We start from the raw sequence: 19,103 nt of genomic DNA, 5'->3' as shown, positions 1-19,103 counted from the left end.
CGTGACGGAGAAGACCGATCACCGATTTATATTACAAGCAACCATGTTGTGACTATATATCCTACTTCCTTCTTGTCTGGGTTAGCTGTATTTATAGTTAGCCTTAGCTTAAGCAGGAGTTGACAAGGACCCACTCCGCAGCTGCTAGAGTATGGTGTTTTTATGAACGCAAATATGGATCAATAACAACAGGATAACATGAACAAAATCATGTTTATATACAAAGGTTTTCAGCGTAAAGAGTTTTGAAGGTGTCATTGTAATCTTCGAAACTTCTTGAAAAAGACGACAGAAGAAAATGCAAAACCTGCAACAGACCGAGAATTTTAAACGATAAAACACAAAATGTGACCAAACAGTTTCTCATGTTGAGCACCATTTTAAAATGTCGTCCGCATATATATGATGATCATACAATGAAACAGGTCTTTGAATTGTATTTACGACATTGTATTTAAATACTCTTAGAGTTTATACTTAAACCTGCACACTTGACTAAACAAAGCTAACACGAAACAAACAGTGTGAAAATGTTCACTGTTGTGTCAAAGAAATGTGAAATCTGGTGGGAGAGTTACCGGTTACTGATGGTCTGATATCCACAAACAAAATGATGGCCTTTGCAGAAGCGGATATCAAATATCAATCCTGAACAGCAAGAAACGCAACTCACTAATGACGAGGAAACCAGCTCCAAGTAAATATATCCCATGCCAGCCAATGGTATCTTTCACATGTGAGGAGAAAAACGCCATGAAAAAACTGAAGGCAACCTGCAAAGTGTTAAACATCAATTATACTCTGGTCATCAGATAAGGGACTGGTCATATATAGTATGGAGGAGGGTGGTTGTCTGGGAAAACGCTGCACGTAAATGTTCTGTAAATCGTGACATTTTTGTGTCTTTCAATTAATGCGACTCCTGAACCCTAGCATTGCAATATTGCAATATAAATGAAAAAAATGAAAAAACAGGAAGTGGGGAGGACCAATCATTCAATAGTATTGGGGGAGAAGGTTGGCGGGCCGGGTGGGGCTGGCATTTTATCGCTCACTACAGTTTTTTGTTTCTGAATCAACACGTTCATTCAGGACATCCAGCGAACATTTGTTTATTACACCTGATCCCAAAACACAATTATATTTCAGAATTATTTTTCTGGAACAAAATCCCAGCCCCTGAAAAAATGATCGGTTCCTGATTAAGTGCAGACTGATACAAAACGTGACGCGCTTACCGCTGTAGTGTTGAGAAGGCCGTAGTTGATGGAGAAGTGCTTGCTGCCAAACGTCTCCATGGCTATCAAGGGGAGAATGGTTAAGGGCCCAGTGAAGGCGAAGTGTATGGCGCACACCCAGATGAAGTACATTGGCTTTCCTCCATACTCGGTGATGCAGAATGTGGAGGTGAAGACGCCGAACACACATGTGACGATCATCAGAACAGGCTGGTCAGACGTTATACAAATACAGTAATTCTTCGTTAATTCCAAGGGGCCATTGAATACATACTAATCGTCTTTCTTGAAGGTCACCTTGCCAAACACGAACATCATGAACCAGAGACAATAGTGAGTGAGTGAGTTGGATTTTACGCCGCATTTAGAAATATTCCAGCAATATCACGGCGGGGGACACCAGAAATGGGCTTCACACATTGTACCCATGTCGGGAATCGAACCCGGGTCTTCGGCGTGACGAGCGAACGCTTTCACCACTAGGCTACCCGATGCCCCCAGATTCAATAGGTCTGAGTATGTTGACAATAGGATTAACAGTCGAAGAACATGTTTGTGCCTATATCAACTGATTGGATGCTTTGATGTGCAAGATTAAAACATCTTTGTGTTCATAAATGTGTTGTTTTAACCTTCAACCTCTATCGAATTGTAGTCTGTCACGCTATTACCTGTGCTACGGAGACTGTGGTTTATCTGTACATATTTATGTTAATATTGTACTATGTTCGTTGTAAGTCCTGGTTGTATATGAGTTATCCAAGTGCATGAGAATCTAATTTGCACATATAATTTTATCTCATCCATATTTGACTTATAGCCTGATGAAATTATTAAACACGAAATGTATCTAAATTCTAAACATGTTTAAATTATGGGGATGTTGCGTTTAGGTGGTGTTTAGGCTATGAGGCGATAGCTCATTTCATATGTTTAGACCCTTAACGTGTTTAGATAGAACACGACTAATGTGCATACCGATTGAAACACATTCCTAAACATGCCTTTCTTAACACATTTCTTACAGTGTGGTTTAAGCAGTGAATTATACTAATTTAATAAGTGATATTTACCAATCTTGAGCATCCATGAGCAATCTACCAGGTAGGATAGTAAAATCATTGTTTACTAGCCTTCTGATCGCAGTGTCTAAGTTAGTAGAATCCACTAGACTTTTTTCTCAGTTTGAGGATATCATTATATATTGTAGTTTCTGGTCATATGTGATCTATACCTCTGAATGTGACTTGACAGAGTTGATATCTAGGCATATGTCGAGATGATAGAGTTCGAGCTGAGAGAGAAAGAGAGAGAGAGATGTGTCAGAGAGACACAGAGAGACAGACAAACGGACCGAAAGATAGACAGGAGAGAGTAAGACATAGAGAGAGAAAGAGAGAGAGAGAGACAGAGAGACAGGCAAACGGACAGAAAGATAGACAGGAGAGAGTAAGACACAGAGAGATGAGAGAGAAACACAGACAGACTTGGAGAGAGAGGAGGGAGGGAGAGACTGAGTGAGAGAGAGAAAGTTGTTATACATGCTGAAAAAATACTTTAGAACAAAATTACCTTGTACGTATACTTATCAGCAAGAACGCCCCAGAAGAGATTCCCAGCCACCACAGACACAGATCCAAACGAGGCTACCAGGGCAAGGAAGTAGTCGTCGTCAATAAACGTCTCGCCATATGTCTGTTACATATAACGCGTACCAGCATTTATGGTGAGTGAGTTGGAATATTTGAGTCATATGACAGCGTGTCAGCAGGTCTTAGACGTTTACCGCTTTTGGAACCAAGAGCATGGTTCTGACAAACCTGAGAAACCTAATCAGGGCGGTCGAACCTACTACTATAGGTGTTTGACAGATCTAAGGGACGCGACTCTGCACAGCAAGTAGCGGCGTCGTGGACGACTTGACCAATGTTGATGCATTTAAAATGTCGGGAGAGGGGCATGTAGTTCGGTCTGTGAAATTGAACATGTATTCACCATAAACCCAACCTAAAACTCACTCTCTCCCTCATCGTGGCCACTTCACGGGTCCGTATACACTACGTTCTTCTGACAAAACGTCGTGTTTATTAAGTCATGTTGACGATGACTCCCAACAAGATATGTGCTATTTTCTGTTACGCGTCTTATCATTCGATTTGTCCAAACTATTTCCATGGGCTAAAACTCTTCAGAATACTATTTTAATGAACCTGAATATGATGCACAGGTAGATTACCTTGTAAAAGAAGAAGTTGACGTCAACTGCGAAACCTTCAAAGAAGTATGTCAACCACACAGCATAGAATATCCAGGAGCGCAGAACCTCCCTCGGTGTCATGTCGGGGCTGGAGAACACAGGACATACATTCCTCGATTAAAGGCCAAATAGTTTTATGCACGTAATTCTCCCCATTAACATCTTTTAAAGGTCTGGGGTGAAGAGTGTCTGATAGATGTAACTAATAGAAGATGAGTGAGTATGGTTCTACGCCCAGCAATATTCTAGCACATCACATCATTACTTCTGCTCAACCAAGAATATAAACTGGCAATAGCACGTGGAGTATAGTCACAACGCGGAAACAACTGTTAGGAACCTTTGGTGTGTGTGTGTGTGTGTGTGTGTGTGTGTGTGTGTGTGTGTGTGTGTGTGTGTGTGTGTGTGTGTGTGTGTGTGTGTGTGTGTGTGTGTGTGTGTGTGTGTGTGTGTGCCATAACCATGGGTAAACACAGATTTCCCATAATCATTGCCCCGCTCCTTTTCGCAATTCCGCAGAATTTTGCAGAATTGCCAACTCGGTGCAGAAATGTACCGGTCTAGCAGAACATCCCATTTTGTGCAGAACTTGTGCAGAATTTTGCGTTTATCTGCAGCCGAATTCGTCAAATACACAACAGAATTTTAAAATGTAAATCGAAAGCTGGTTTTAGACGTGTTAATAGACATTCCTTTCGTTTGAAGTGCAGAATACAGCAGGGACTGTAAAGAAACATATGTATGTGTCCCCTGTACGATTCCGACTAAATCATGAGCCCGTGCTTATGAATCACTATCAAATAGTCTTGATACCTGGTGTTCACGGGACTGGCACCTGGTATCATCACTATTTGAATGTGATTCAAAAACACATACGAATGCCTCATCTATCAATTAGTGATGATACCAGGTGTTCGCGAAAAGGTAAGCGTATCCCCACCGTTGGCATGGAAATATATGATACAAATCAACATGGGAAATTGCGTCAGATATCATTTTTGTCACTGATGCGTTAAATTTTGAAATGACCACCACATGTCTACCGGCAAACAAGTTATATGAATGCAAATAATTCCCGAAACAATATGGTAGTGTTATTTCTCTTAGAGCATACCCTCATATAATTTACTGTTGTAATATCTTTGCATTGAATTGTATACTACTCAAAGAAGTCCATTGTGTTGAGAAACACACGCATCTTTCATATCCATGGCCTGACGGATTAAGTACAGTAATATGAAGGAATAAGGTGTTCTTTACTTCTTTTGAGTAGTATATACATGTGGGTAGGTGGGTTGGAGTTGGGAATAGGGCAGCTTACCTAGGAGTGGGAGTCTGACTTGTGGGTTCCAACTTGTTATTAACACCAGCGGACATGTCTTTTTGACTGATCGTTGAGACAGCAACTGTGCCGCCACCTTCGTCGTCATTGTTGTATTGCACTGACATTTGCTGTGGTCGAAAATAGGACAATGTGACAAGTGGCACTTGATGGGGCTTTGACATAACTATGTTTTGTTTTATTAACAGTGTTTAATATACACACTATTCCTACATGAGTAGCGAAATCTGGAGGGCTGTTCCACATAAGATATGTATCACTGTCGATGGACAAGAGTGTTTCTTGTTTACATTTATTAAGAACCTTGCAATTCCATTGGTTAATCGGTACCACGTGATGAAATAATACATTTCAATGTAGACAACCAAACCATGTGATTGACACTGATCTCGAATATTGACTCGTCACATGATCAATATTGAGCTGTCACGTGATGAATATTGACTCGTCTGCTAGAACAAAAGATGGCGTCTGGTACTAACATTTCATGGTTGGCCCTAACTCTATGAAGGTTCATACTCCAACACACACACAAAGTTAAAAGTCAATTCTTATAACTTTTATGACACTATTTTATACATCATTTTTACACTTACAGTCATACATCAACCAGCTTATCTCGGAATAAATACATGTAGTTCCCCAAAAAGAGAGGTGACATGAGCGTTTGTGTTCTCAACTTGCTTTACAGGAACATCTATTGTATTCAAATACTATTATCATTGGCTGGAAAAGGTCTGTAAAGAACGACCTCAGAAACTCAGTCACAATGACAGCGCGTCGTAATACATTTGACATCAAGCACAAGATGCCAAAATGGCCAACACGATATACGTGACGGGAGAGATTTCAGAACTTATTGATGAACCTGTGGCGGTTACATGTATTAGTCGTCATACATCAGTTGGCCGATCATTGAAAGGTGATCATAAAGATGTGTCAAAAACAGACTACAGTACGGTAAATTCATAGATTGCTGTAGATTGTCACTGTCACTGTGAACACGGATCGAGTCGATACTACGATAGTGGATGTTCATTTGTACGTTTTGTTCACTGGGATGGGTCGCAGCGAGGATATTCGTGAACGAGCATGCAGTCAAACTCTAACGTTTCTCGGTGTGTGCAAAAACAAACAAAAAAACGTTCAAGATTAAAGGGTCTAAATGATCAGAAAGAACGCTATTGTATGTATTCGTGCTAGGGAACTCCCAGGGTATTCCCCGTCAGTTTTTACGTCATTTCAAGAATACAGACTCGTGAAAAACGTATCAACGTCAGATTGTGTCGTTCATACGCTTATGAACGTCAGTTTCGCAGTCGTGTGACCGGCCTCCCTTCCAATGGAAAAGCAGTATATTATGTAAACTTAGAAAAAGGAAATATAGACCCATAACTCACCTGGGTCGAGCCATCAGGCGGTTCCCTCATTAATAAGATGCCTATGGCGAAGACCACGGTGTACATCCCTCCCAGTAGCAAGTACGTGTACGGCACCTTGTCCAGAAGAATCGCCTGGGTGAAGTATCTGGACACAAGCAAATGAGAGTCAGTCTTATTGTAAGATTCGCTGGGTGTTCAGGAACGTTTTATAGTAAATATAAAACGCCAAAGCCAGAGAAGAACCAGTCTCGATTATGTCCCGAAACAGTTTCCATTGGGCGTAAAAGGCAAAGTAGCTGTGAACCTTATATGAATGGATCAGTGAACATCAACCTGACTCTCCGATTCGTTTCTATTGTAATGAGTGAGTTGCGTTTAACGCCGATTTTAACAGTATTCCAATTATATCGCGGCGTGTCAGCTTAATGTAGGAGGAAAGCCCGAAGTGATGCAGGTTTCAGACGTTTACCACTTCGGTGTAACCCACGAGCACGGGTATGGTGCTGACTATCCTAGAAACATAATCGGGGAGAACCGGGATTCGAACGCACAATCATAGGTTTCTGGCGTGCCAAAGGGACGCAACTCTGCACAGCGAATCGCGGCGCCTTAGACGACTTGGCCACCCATGTCCCGCATTTATTTTGTAAACTATTACATAACAATTACGAATATTGAAAATATTTCTTTTGTCGACACTTATAAAATGGACTTCGGTAATAATAAGTTTGGACCTACTAAAAGATATTTGCACAGACGGTAGAGCTGTACAGTTACAGGAAACTGACTTTCTCAATATATTCCAGCAAGAGTCCCTTGGTGGCTACAGTGTGACCACACTAGTACGTATTCTGAACAAGCCAGTGGAATAAATTCGATTTTTATACTGTTTCATAAAATGGACTTGTCCGACATTGCCGATGTCGGATTGTATTCAGGGATTCATCATTATTGAAATAAGGGAAAATATTTTTAAAGCTTGTACATTTTATCACCATCCTTAATGAGGCTGTACATTTTGTTGATATATTATATACGAAATAAACGTTGTTTATCGTACAATAAACAACTCGCACTCGTCCTTATTTCTTAAGTAAGCATACCATATACACCTCGCTGATTAAGCACCACTTCAACAGATGTTGATAGTTACACTTTTGCTATGATTACGTGCTTGTAATAATGTGTGCATGAATGAAAGAACACTCAAAATACAGATATTATGATTTGTTGTTTCACGCCGCACTCAGCAATATTCCAGCCATATGACGGCGGTCTGCAAATAATAAAGTCTGGGCCAGACAATCCAGTGATTGATATCGTGATCATCGATCCATGCAATTGGGATACGATGACATGCATCAACCAAGTCAGCGAGCCTGACCACCCGATCCCGTTAGTCGGGACTCTCACGACAAGCATAGTCGCACAACTATTATGAATATTGCTTAGCTGAACTGTTGGACTATCATCTCTTATTAAAGAGAGACAAGGTACTGTTCAATGGGCAATCTGCTCCTCACTCGTTGTCCCCTACTTCCTGATCAGGGGAGAGGTTCTCGGGGTTTATGAAGCCAGTGACGATTTGGTTGAGGATGAAGCCACTGCCGCCGTACCCTCCTTCCAGGATCCCGCAGATCAAACCCTTCCGGTTCGGAAACCACTGAAAAATAAACACATGGAGTGAGCGACTGACTGGACACATGGAGTTTGACGCCTCTTTTCGGCCACTGGCCACAGATAGTACCCTTGTAGGGAGTCGAAAACGGGTCCTCTGAGTGACTAGCCAACACTTTAACCAATAGGATGGCAATGGGCAGGTCTAGTGCGAACTAGTTGTTAAGTGACTATATGGTAATTGTTTGTTTTCTTTCGCCGTAGTTATCAATAGCCCATGAATTCCGGTGGCCTGTACATAATTAATTTTGGGCCATAAAATTGCTGAAAAAAACACCAACTAAGAGAATGATCCTGACCATCCGATCTTATTTTGTTAAGTTTGTTTGTTTGTTTGTTTGTTTGTTTGTTTAACGCCGCACTCAGCATGGTCCAGCTCTATGACAATGCTCTGTAAATATTCGAGTCTGGACCAAGCAGATTCTAACCCGGATCTCCTCGGGGGTTGAGTTTAGTCGCCCTTGCGACAATCAGTGAGTGGTGCGCTCATGTCTAACCCCGGTTCCCCCAGGAGATTGGATGTAGGGAAGCGGTAGACATTTTTTGGCATTGTTTTCACTGTCTGAAATGTGTTTAGATCCTAAACACAAACCTAAACACGGTCCTTGTCCCATACTTTTTTTAGACCTAAACATGCGTTGTATGTGTGTACATTGTAAACACATAAGTACAGTGTATAATCACCTACTCTGAATGCCAGTTTGGTTGTAATGGGGTATGCAAGCGCCTTCCCTGCCCCGATGGCGCCGTAGGATGCGGCGACAGTGATATAGCTGTAGTTGATGCTGAAGTAGGTTGACGCCACTGAAATACTATTGCAAGCCAAGTGAGTGAGTGAGCGAGTGAGTTATAAAGCTAAGGATCATAGTCGTGTAAAATCTGTAAATTGCAACTGACAACCAGCGTGGAGACTTCTAAATTCTCAGAGCGAGCAGCAAATCTAACTTCTGCCTCTCGAAATCGAGCGTAAAGGGGCTGTTCCGGACGGAGAATAGTAACGGCCGCGATGTGTTAGGGATATTGTTTACTCCGTCCTTTCAGAAGCGTTAAATACCCATATGATTTTGTTGGGAAAAAAACCCGCATCTCCTTCGTCTTGACTGATGGATGGATGGAGGTGGGGATTGGGGGCAAGGTGCGTGTGTGTGTTTGAAGCGGCGACTGAGTATAAACACGGAAAAAACTAAAATCGTCCATTATCGACCAGTAAATCTCAAGAACTCTGACCTAGTCTTCAGCTTTGGAAATGCCGTCATCAGCCAGTCTAAAGCTTACAGATATCTAGGATTATGGTTCCACGAAAATAGAGACTTGAACTTTTCAGCGAAAGAACAGTCAAAATTTGGCTAACAGGGCACTTGTCGTCTTAATCATGAAATTCAAGGCAGTCGGGTGAATGACGTATTTATCACCTTATAAGGTAATCATGCCCAACCCATTCTGTCATATGGATCTGCGATAGGGGTATAAGAGAATTCTGATGTATTAACAACGTTCAACGCGGAGTTTGCCGATTCCGCCGTCCGTGGTGACATGGGTTGGTTATCATCTCCGACAATCCAGCGAATTGAAACTTTGTGGTTTTGGAAAACACTCTCTTCTACTGATTCCGACAGAATTATTACACGTTATGTCTACCACTTGGGTTAGGCTGACACGCTGTTATAGAATGTTGTTCAAAGCTGAGTTAAACCCAAATCACTCACATTAACGTATGTTGCAGTGGCATGTTAAACTTCAAAGTTCTTCACAATGTTCACCCCTTCAATTTCATCTTGGCATGCAGACAATATTTGACATTTGATTTTGGAACGTTACACTTTCACAATTTTGTGTCATCTATTAAGCAATTATATCAGTTTAAAATGACTGTTTGTTTTTTGTTTAACGCCGCACTTAGCAATATGCCATCTATATGACGGCGGTCTGTAGATAATCGAGTCTGGACCAGACAGTCCAGTCATTGACATCATGAGCATCGCTCCATGCGATTAGGATACAATGACATGCATCAACCAAGTCAGCGAGCCTGACCACCCGATCCCTTTAGTCGCCCCTTACGACAAGCATAGTCGCCTTTTTGGTTGCTGAAGACCTATTTTAAACTGGTCTTAAAATGTCCGAGTACCCTGTTCACCTGTAAATGATACCTCCTACGATGATGCACCCCCGCGCAGACAGCCGCCGCTCCAGTAGAGTGAGTACCGGCATGGTCAGACCGTAGACGATGGTGTTGGAGGTGGAGATCCATACAGAGTCGGCATACGCCACGTCAGTCGAGGCGCTCCTGTTCCGCAGGTAGGAGGTGATGTATGGGTTGAAATTACCTGCAATAGGTTTCAGAGAATAAGTGACGTGAAATCAGGTTTAAGATTATTGCACTTATTGCGACGTGCATGCACGTGTGTGTGGCTGTGTGTACTCGTCCGGACTAATGCCGGTTTCATAATGCTAGCCCATTTAGATACCATGTTATAGTTTAGCTCCTTAATGCCGGCGCCAGGTAGAGTAACAACAAATACCATCTTTTAATGTCTCTTGGATTGACGCGGCAGGGGATCGAACCCCGGATCTTCCGCTCTATGGGCGGGCGCTCACGGCCGAGGAGGCAGTCGCTTATAAATCATAGTATCTGGCTCGGCATAATATAGGATTACATCACAACCAAGAAACGTGACTCTAACGACTCGCTCTTTTCAACTGCCCTCCTTCGTCGGGCAGTTAATGGAAGACCTGGAAAATAGCGTTACCGTTATTATAGCTAAAATGGATAGCATGTGTTATCAAATAAAAATAAACAACAATATCGGTTTTGAAACATTTATTGCAATTACCACACAACGAATGTCACTGACCCACTTTTACAAGTATAGAAACGTCAAAAAACAAATCGGATAACGTCACTATTGAACACCAATATGACGTCACCTAACAACGCGTCAAATAATTTGAGGGCATTATCGAGTTACAGTGGCCCGCCCATTTCTGATAACACGCGGGCGGTTTCATGATAATTCTATCCATTTTAACTATAATATAAGGGTAACGTTATTTTTCAGAGCATTATCATTTGCAGACGCCAGAGGCCTACCATTAACTGACGAGGACATTCGAACAGTCCGAGGGTTTTAGCAAAATTTTAAATAATATAAGGGTAACGCTGTTTTTCAGGGCATTATCATTTGCAGAAGCCAGAGGTCTTCCATTAACTGTCCGACAAAGAAAAAACAAAAGATAGCGTTACCGTTATATAGCATAAATGTTTGGAATTTTGTATCAGACAAAAAGAAAAAACAATATCGAGTTTGAAACATTTACTTCAATCAACATGAATGTCACTGACCCACATTTACAAATATGGAAACGTCATGGAACAAACCAGATGACGTCACTATTGAACGTGACGTCACCGATCCTATCCCATGACGCCACCTAACAACGGGCGTGATAATGGCCCGTCGTCAAGCAATATGAGGGCATTATCAAGTTACAGTGGCCCGCTGATTTCTGATAACATGCGGGCGGTTTAATGATAATTCTATCCATTTTAGCTATAATTAAATGATAATGCCCTGAAAAACAATGCTACAGTTATATATTGGAAAAGTATTACACTCAACCTTTCTGGACTGAGTTTATTGCAGGCATTAACAACATACACTAACTAACTTCCCCGTGATCAGACGTGTTTAGTTTGCGGACTCTTCACGGAGCCGTCTTTGCACTAAAATAGTTTACGTTTAGGACAAAAAGTTAGGACGAGTCTTGTACAAGTTATACAAATTAGCCTTATACAAGACTGACCTAGTCCTCGTTCATATGGACAATATGTAATTTCACACAAGTAATTTTGCAAATATGTAACTATACATACGTATGTATAAGTAATTTTACTATAGGTTTACGTGAAAATTAACCAAGGTGTATAAATATTCGCCTGAACAAAAATGATTGTGAACACACAATGCCGTTTAGAAAGTGGTCAAATGTTTGTGTGCTGACGATGAGGTGCCTCTGTGCGTTCGAATCCCGGACGGAACTCAACCCCAAAATGTACGAGAAGCTGTAGTTGACTCAGAAAGTGTTATCACAAATATAACATTTGTAACGACATGATTGTGTTTGATTTAGGCTATACACACATTTCTTACTCCTTGAAACCCACAGAAAATAGTGTACGCCCAGTTGTGGATGTCGGCAAAAAAGTTGGTATTTCTGTATACTGAATAGCGTCAAATTCTGAATACAGACCTGTTGCCAATTTGTTTGCTGTTTGCAAATCAACAGATATATTAATTAGATCATCCCCTGGCGTTGTCACAAACGTTCACATGACAATATAAAATGTACAGTACAAATTTACACTTTGCTCCTGGTGTAAATATACACACATGGGGAAACGCGTTCACATGACAAGTATACCCACGTGTGCATATTGAACCCCATCATGCAAATATACACACATATTTATAGAGGTGCATGTGATCGGGGTATAAAAGACACGGAAATACGCTGTTCAGAGCTCTTACAGTTAGCTGACATTCTATGATATTTAAAGGTTATTATATAGCATTTTTCATATCATATTCCATATATGGGGGTCGAGGGTTGAAATGTGGTATGCTATAAAAAAAAACACTGCCATATAATAACCTTTTTACCTTACACCATAACATAAAATTGTAAATATATCTATTTGCAAGTGAATGCAAATCATTTTCACCTTGTTAGGAAGTCAATGTCACGGGAAAGCGAGCTGAGCAGACGAGCAGACGACGCACTAAGGGGACGTAACTCTCATTTCTCCACCCGGGCTGATATCGTTTGCCCATTCAAAGTGCATTGACAAGCCAATCAGCCCAGTGTAATACTGGTCTGGTTATTATACTCCATGAGCTATAGCTATGACCGTCTCCATGTTGGTTCTATCACACAAGCAAAATGCCTCATACCAGACCCGTAAAGATCCGGGGTAGAATAGGTCTTCAGCAACCCATGCCTGCCGTAAAAGGCGACTATGCTTGTCGTAAAAGGCTCGCCGACTTGGTTGAAGCATGTCATCGATCCCAATTGCGTGGATCGATGCTCGTGATATCAATAACTGGATTGTCTGGTCCAGACTCGATTATTTACAGACCGCCGTCATATAGCTGGAATATTGCTGAGTGCGGCGTAAAACAACAAACCAACCAACCAACCTGAGTACCAGGAGGATATTCTTTTGGCCTCACCAAAAATATCCTGGACGTCTATTAAACATGTGATGGCACACGTATTTCCCAAATCCAAAAGTGAAAATGCCTCTTACCCAAAATTCCGTGAAGCTCTTCAAACCAAATTTTGAAATATCTTTCTCATAGAAAGTGACCATGTAAACACTGACAGCTCCCACAAACGTAGACACCTAGGACTTATTAAAGATGCAAGATATGTAACCAGAACATCTGATGAAGGAGTAAGCATGTACTCCGAAACATTGTGTTCCTCACAATAAAGAAGTTGACATCCATAACAAGGTAGAAGATAAAAAACACTTTCTTTTGTACCTTCCGAATTATAGTTACGAACGACAGCTATATAGCTACTTCGTACTACACTAGATTTATTAAACTGCCAAAATGATAACAAAATGTTTGTAAGTATATTGAGCCCCTGTACTGAAGAAAAGCAAAATCTGTTACAAGAATTATCTCTGACATGTGTATATGTTTATTAAAAAAACGTTTAGATATGACGTTAAATCTTTAATACAATTACTGTGGCTTATCAATACAGTATCCTGCCAGCCACCTTATGATATATATAAATCTTTACGTACCGTGATTGCAAATATATGTAATATATCTAAGTATAATGTACATTATATGTATACCTACCTTTCATGTCTATAATTATATTTATTCCCATATGTAGATAGTTTGTAACCTGCCCTATGAGGGTGTTCTGTACAATAAAATTCTTGATTCTATATACAATGTGCACAAATATAGAGAATCTCACCCTCGTGTCTTTTGATATGAAATATATCCAAGAGTGTTGATATATTTGATATCAAAAGACACAAGGTGAGATTTTATTTATCATCCAACATCATTCTTCAAACTTTTTCAATTTGTAGACAGTAATTAGCAGTGTCTTCAGTGTAATAAGTACTGCTAACAGCTTCAGTAGCAGAGCCATTAGTGATGTCATTTGATTGTGACATCATGGTAACAGTGACGTCACAATGGTCTGCAAAGCATTGTGATGCAATTTCATTGCAGCGATATCTACAGTGTAGATATCGCTTGATCTCATACAAGCGATATCTCCTGTGGGAGCCAGTTTTGGATGATAAAATTCCATAACTTATAACAATAAAGAAATATAAAGTTAGAAGTTCATTTAGGTAAAACCTTATTCTCTAGCAGAGTTGGCGCACTGACATCAAACATAAAAGATGTCGGGTAATAAAGGCTCTACACACAATAAGACTTATGTTCGATCCCATATGATCAGTCTGCGACCTTGTTACGGCATTACTTCCTTAACGATTCTTAGGATACGTACGTGGCATAAGTAACAGTTGGTGGAGAATCCGGGCATCTTCCGTGGAGGAACTCTCAATTCATGAAAAGCTATGTTCGTACCCAACGAACTACTGATGGCCCTGTACCATGCATTGTAAATATCAGCTCGCGACAGAGCTTGGTGCACGTGCAACAGCAGCAGAGAATGTATTCCTCGAACATCACGCAAGATTGACTCACACAGAATAAATACAGTCTATAAAGTGTTCTGGTTTATTTTTCAAATATTTTCCGCAAGACGACGGTACGTCAAAGTGTGAAAGTAGGTTTTAAATAGGGAAATAACGTCGTGACTCGGAATGGAGAGAATGACATCACAAATGTGTTTTAATTCATTTAGGGCGTGTAGACCACCTGACATTACCCACTTCAACCTTCCTGGTGTCAGGCTCTTGCTTTTGAGAGAAGAAGAGGATTATGAGTCAGTGTTTGGGACATATTGTCCTTGTAATGTTGTATATGCATTTTTTTCATGACCTTACAGCATGTACTCAAATGAAGGTTTGCAAAGTTTGCCAAAATAAAACCATATTTCTTTATTTTATTTTACCTGTCAATTATGTCTACGTAGTGTTGTGTAAATAAACTAAAAATGCCCTTGAAAATCATTACACGTTATCTCTCACCTGTATTGTTTGTTATTTGCTTGGGGTTTTTTTTCAAATTGTATCTCATGAGCTGTCAACAGGGATCGCAAAATGACCACGACACGAGCCTTTATTAAATTGTAGTAAAACAAATTAGCTCAGTAAATATACTATTGCAGTTAGTAAATTATGAGAAGATGTTTTGAAAGATGGACAGTAAGCTCTACTAACTGATTAGTTATCTGCACTAGTCTACGATCTACCTATACCAGTCTAATTAGCAAATATTTACTAACTGGTCAGTAAAATCCAGAGTGTCTGAGTGGACAGTGAAATTCGCTGAATAACTGGGTAACTAATAATTATTTCGGTCAGTGGGCAGTTATTTGGAGCATTTTGCAGTTTCTTTCTAAAGATTCTTTGAAAGATGGTTAGTAATCTGTACTTAGATTCTCTCTACATCTTAGTAAACTGATCTACGATACTCTACTCCACATGTACTGGTCTAAATAGCAAGTATTTACAATCTGGTTAGTAAAATCTCCCAACAGGTTAGTGTCTGAGTGGACAGTGAAACTCATTAAGGAAGTAAGTAAGCTTCGCTACAGTACTAACGAAAATGCTAAATAAATGTTTTTGCCCATTAAAGCAAGATAGAAAGTTTCACAGACTGTTGCTATTGAAATAACGAGAAACTACCGATCTACATACCTGTGGTTTGAGTGAGTGAGTGAGTGAGTTTGGTTTAACGCCGCTTTTAACAGTATTCCAGTCATATCACGGCGCGTCAGCTTAATGTGGGAGGAAAGCCCGAAGTGATACAGGTCTTAGACGTTTACAACTTCGGTGAAACCCACGAGCACGGGTATGGTGCTGACAAACCTAGAAACATAATCGGGGCGAACCGGGATTCGAACCCACAATCATAGGTTTCTGGCGTGCCCAAGGGACGCAACTCTGCACAGCAAATCGCGGCGCTTTAGACAACTGGGCCACCCGTGCCCCACCTGTGGTTTGAAGTATTTCAGTCACAAGGAGTTCTATCGGCAATTTTACAAGAGCAAAATTCGATTTAAGCAAATTCAGCTTTAAGCCCAGTGAGGGAAGTCTGAAACGGACATAGTAATGTGCGCTTGTGACTCCGTTACAATAATAATGTAGTCTTCATCAGGTCAATTATATTAAATTCTAGATGTGGATCTTAGAAATAAACAAAATTATGCTGCATTTGCCTTGTCAACACTGCTCCCACGATGCATGTTGCATTACATCTGTCTCGCCATAGCCGTGGTACACGACATGGATTATGTAGTAGGAAATGTATACACGTTCTTTATACTTGAGAGAGATAGAGGCAACGTTTATCAGTTTACATAGGGTGTATCACTGAACTGACCAATGTCTGTGGCCGTCATACAAACAAGTCTACGGTATGATATATAAAATGACCTTGCCGTTTTCAGGGGAAGATATCCCATCCTGTTTTATGAGGTCACATTATCTCCGCACCATTCATGACTATCGGAGCCGGTGTCCCGGCTAAACTCTCCCCCGTACAAATTCTCCCCCCGGAGATTTTATACCGGTACAGATTCTCCCCGGAGAATCTGTTCTGAAATAAAATCTCCCCCGGGCGGATATGTTTCGCGCCCCCCTCAGTATAAAGTCTCCCCCCTGATTATTCGGTTTGTTGCAATGTCTTTAAGTACTATATTCTTTAAATAGTTATCTTTAATGTAAGGAGGGTTACTTTAAAAAATAGATTATGAAATAGGGTCATAATGAATGGATATTTCAGCATATTTTATTTGGTAACTGTACCTTCCATCCTAAAATAATTATAAGACATAATCATACCAAACAAATTTGAATGAAATGACTTAATGTAACAAATACATGTACGGTTACTGTTGTAACAGAATTCAGAAATCTTATTAATCCTCGCAAACATTCGGTTTTAACACTAACTACGTAAACACTGTCAATATATCCACGCGCGCCTCCAGCTCAGGCTGTCCGTTATACTCTGATTTTAGATCTAAAATATATTCCTTAATACAGGCTACGATATGAAAATGGTATCAGTGTAATATCAGTGGCTAAAATATCATGGTGCAAGCAGGTTTCTGTTAAACATACAACATCATAACTATCTAATTCAGCACTGATAAAATCTACTTTGTCTTTAAGACAGCGTACGTTTAGATATATAATCTTTAAATCTGGACTATGCAAAGGTCCTGGATTCGGATGGATATCACCGCAGCAGAAGAGAAAAAGTAAAACTAAGAATGATAATCGGAAATTATATAAGCAAAGTAACCCAAAATATAGAAAAATGTGTATCATCTTCCCGAAATGATTAGTATGTAGAATAGATTCAAAAACACCCACTATCAGCCTGTATTGAACAACATCAGATCATTGACCTTGATGAAACCTGGGTGAATAAGAATCATTCCCCTGACTACATGGCAATACCGTCAGATGGACGAAAAATACCAGTGGTACTGTTACTTCTTGGTGAGACCAGGTCCCCAACTGACGTATTGCTTCCTATGGGTGTCCTATGGGCGAATAACCGTTACTTTTTGGTGCGTTACAGGTACTACCTAACTGGCGACAGTGAGTGAATGAGGCTTTACGCCGCTTTTAGCAATATTCCTAGAAATGGGTACAATGTGTGAAGCCCATTTCTGGTGCCCCCCGCCGTGATATTGCTGGAATATTGCTAAAAGCGGCGTAAAATCATACTCACTCACTCATTTGGATGAACATGAATAAATTGACTTTGCTTGATTGACATTTATGCTTATCTAAGCTACAATGAAGCCGCAGGTGGCATGTCGCTGGGGGTTGTCAATCAGGCCAAGCTTTGACTAATAATTATATAATAGTACGTTTAGTGTGTGACGTCAATGCGCCAACTGCGCAAGACGGTAAGGTTTTACTTAAATAATCTAAATTTTAACTTTATATTTCTTTATGCTTATAAGTGGAAATATGTATGTACATTGTAAATATATATACATAAAATGTAGCTGTATGACAATTTCACCAAAAACGTACTATTCAAAGCGGCGTAAAACTAGACTCACTCGGTATCATTTACACCAACTTTTGAACTACAAGACGAAGAAAAGATTATGGTTAAATCCACCTTACCGAAGGTATATCCATTCCCCATGCAAAACACAATACAGATGCTTCCCAAAATGGTAAGAACTCCTCCACGTGGCAAATTGTGACATCTTCCTGTCTCCTTCTCTTCCATGCTTGTGTCAGAGACGAGTATGTTTGTTCTTTGAGTAACTGGTAATCCAGCAGATGGCCGAGAAAAGTGGGACGGTGTATCATCAGATACGTGACGCGCTTACTGTAGTCAAAGAGACAAAACAAGTTGGTCACTGCGTCACGCGTTGCGATAATCTCTCTCCCGCGATAAACCAGCGTGTTTGGGGATGCTGAGGTTATCAGTTCTTTCACTGCTTACTGTTATCTCACGGGATGTTATGAATGGGTTTTACATTGCTAACTGGAGCATATTTCAGAACAGTTTCAGAATATTCGTATTGTAAAAAGTTTTGAAAGAAACCGAAATAACATTAGAAGACATTTTAATTGACAAAATTATTGAAATAGCACAAAAAAGAAGGATCATATCGTTTTAAGACCCTGCGTCTTTCCTATACACAGGTGGGCATGTTTTTAGTGACAAGTGAATATGTGTAAACATAATGCCGTTATTCATGTAACCATGACACTGTAAAAATAATGCCGTTATTCATGTAACCATGACACTGTGTAAAAAATAATGTCGTTGTTCATGTAACCATGACACTGTAAACATAATGCCGTTATTCATGAAACCATGACACTGTGTAAATATAATGCCGTTATTCATGTAACAATGACACTGTGTAAAAATTATGTCGTTATTCATGTAACCATGACACTGTGTAAGAAATAAAGTCGTTATTCATGTAACCATGACACTGTAAAAATAATGCCGTTATTCATGTAATCTTGACACTGTGTAAAAATAATGCCG

The 19,103-nt window shown here is 40.2% G+C and overlaps 1 protein-coding gene across 1 annotated transcript; it reads right to left on the bottom strand.

Moving 5' to 3' along the window:
* Positions 1-254: 254 nt before the first annotated feature.
* Positions 255-18,326, bottom strand: LOC139447414 (apicoplast pyruvate carrier 1-like). The gene is made up of 11 exons (XM_071228748.1): positions 18,218-18,326; positions 10,034-10,223; positions 8,585-8,708; positions 7,743-7,882; positions 6,238-6,364; positions 4,817-4,947; positions 3,475-3,583; positions 2,811-2,933; positions 1,239-1,448; positions 674-773; positions 255-307 (listed from the first exon to the last, which is right to left on the bottom strand). The coding sequence occupies exons 1-11, from the start codon at positions 18,324-18,326 to the stop codon at positions 255-257; spliced, it is 1,416 nt and encodes a 471-aa protein (XP_071084849.1).
* Positions 18,327-19,103: the final 777 nt, after the last annotated feature.

This window comes from Haliotis cracherodii, unplaced genomic scaffold, assembly GCF_022045235.1.
Source record: "Haliotis cracherodii isolate W230 unplaced genomic scaffold, xgHalCrac1.p SCAF_7, whole genome shotgun sequence".
NCBI classification, from domain to species: Eukaryota; Metazoa; Mollusca; class Gastropoda; order Lepetellida; family Haliotidae; genus Haliotis; species Haliotis cracherodii.
This window is presented reverse-complemented; position numbering and strand designations above follow the sequence as displayed.

Coding starts and splice junctions, on each gene's coding strand:
- LOC139447414 (XM_071228748.1), bottom strand. CDS start 18,326: ATGGAAGAGAAGGAGACAGGAAGATGTCACAATTTGCCACGTGGAGGA. Junction 4,948..6,237: donor CGCCTGATGGCTCGACCCAG/GTGAGTTATGGG, acceptor TTTCGACCACAG/CAAATGTCAGTGCAATACAA. Junction 1,449..2,810: donor CTGATAAGTATACGTACAAG/GTAATTTTGTTC, acceptor ACGTCTGACCAG/CCTGTTCTGATGATCGTCAC.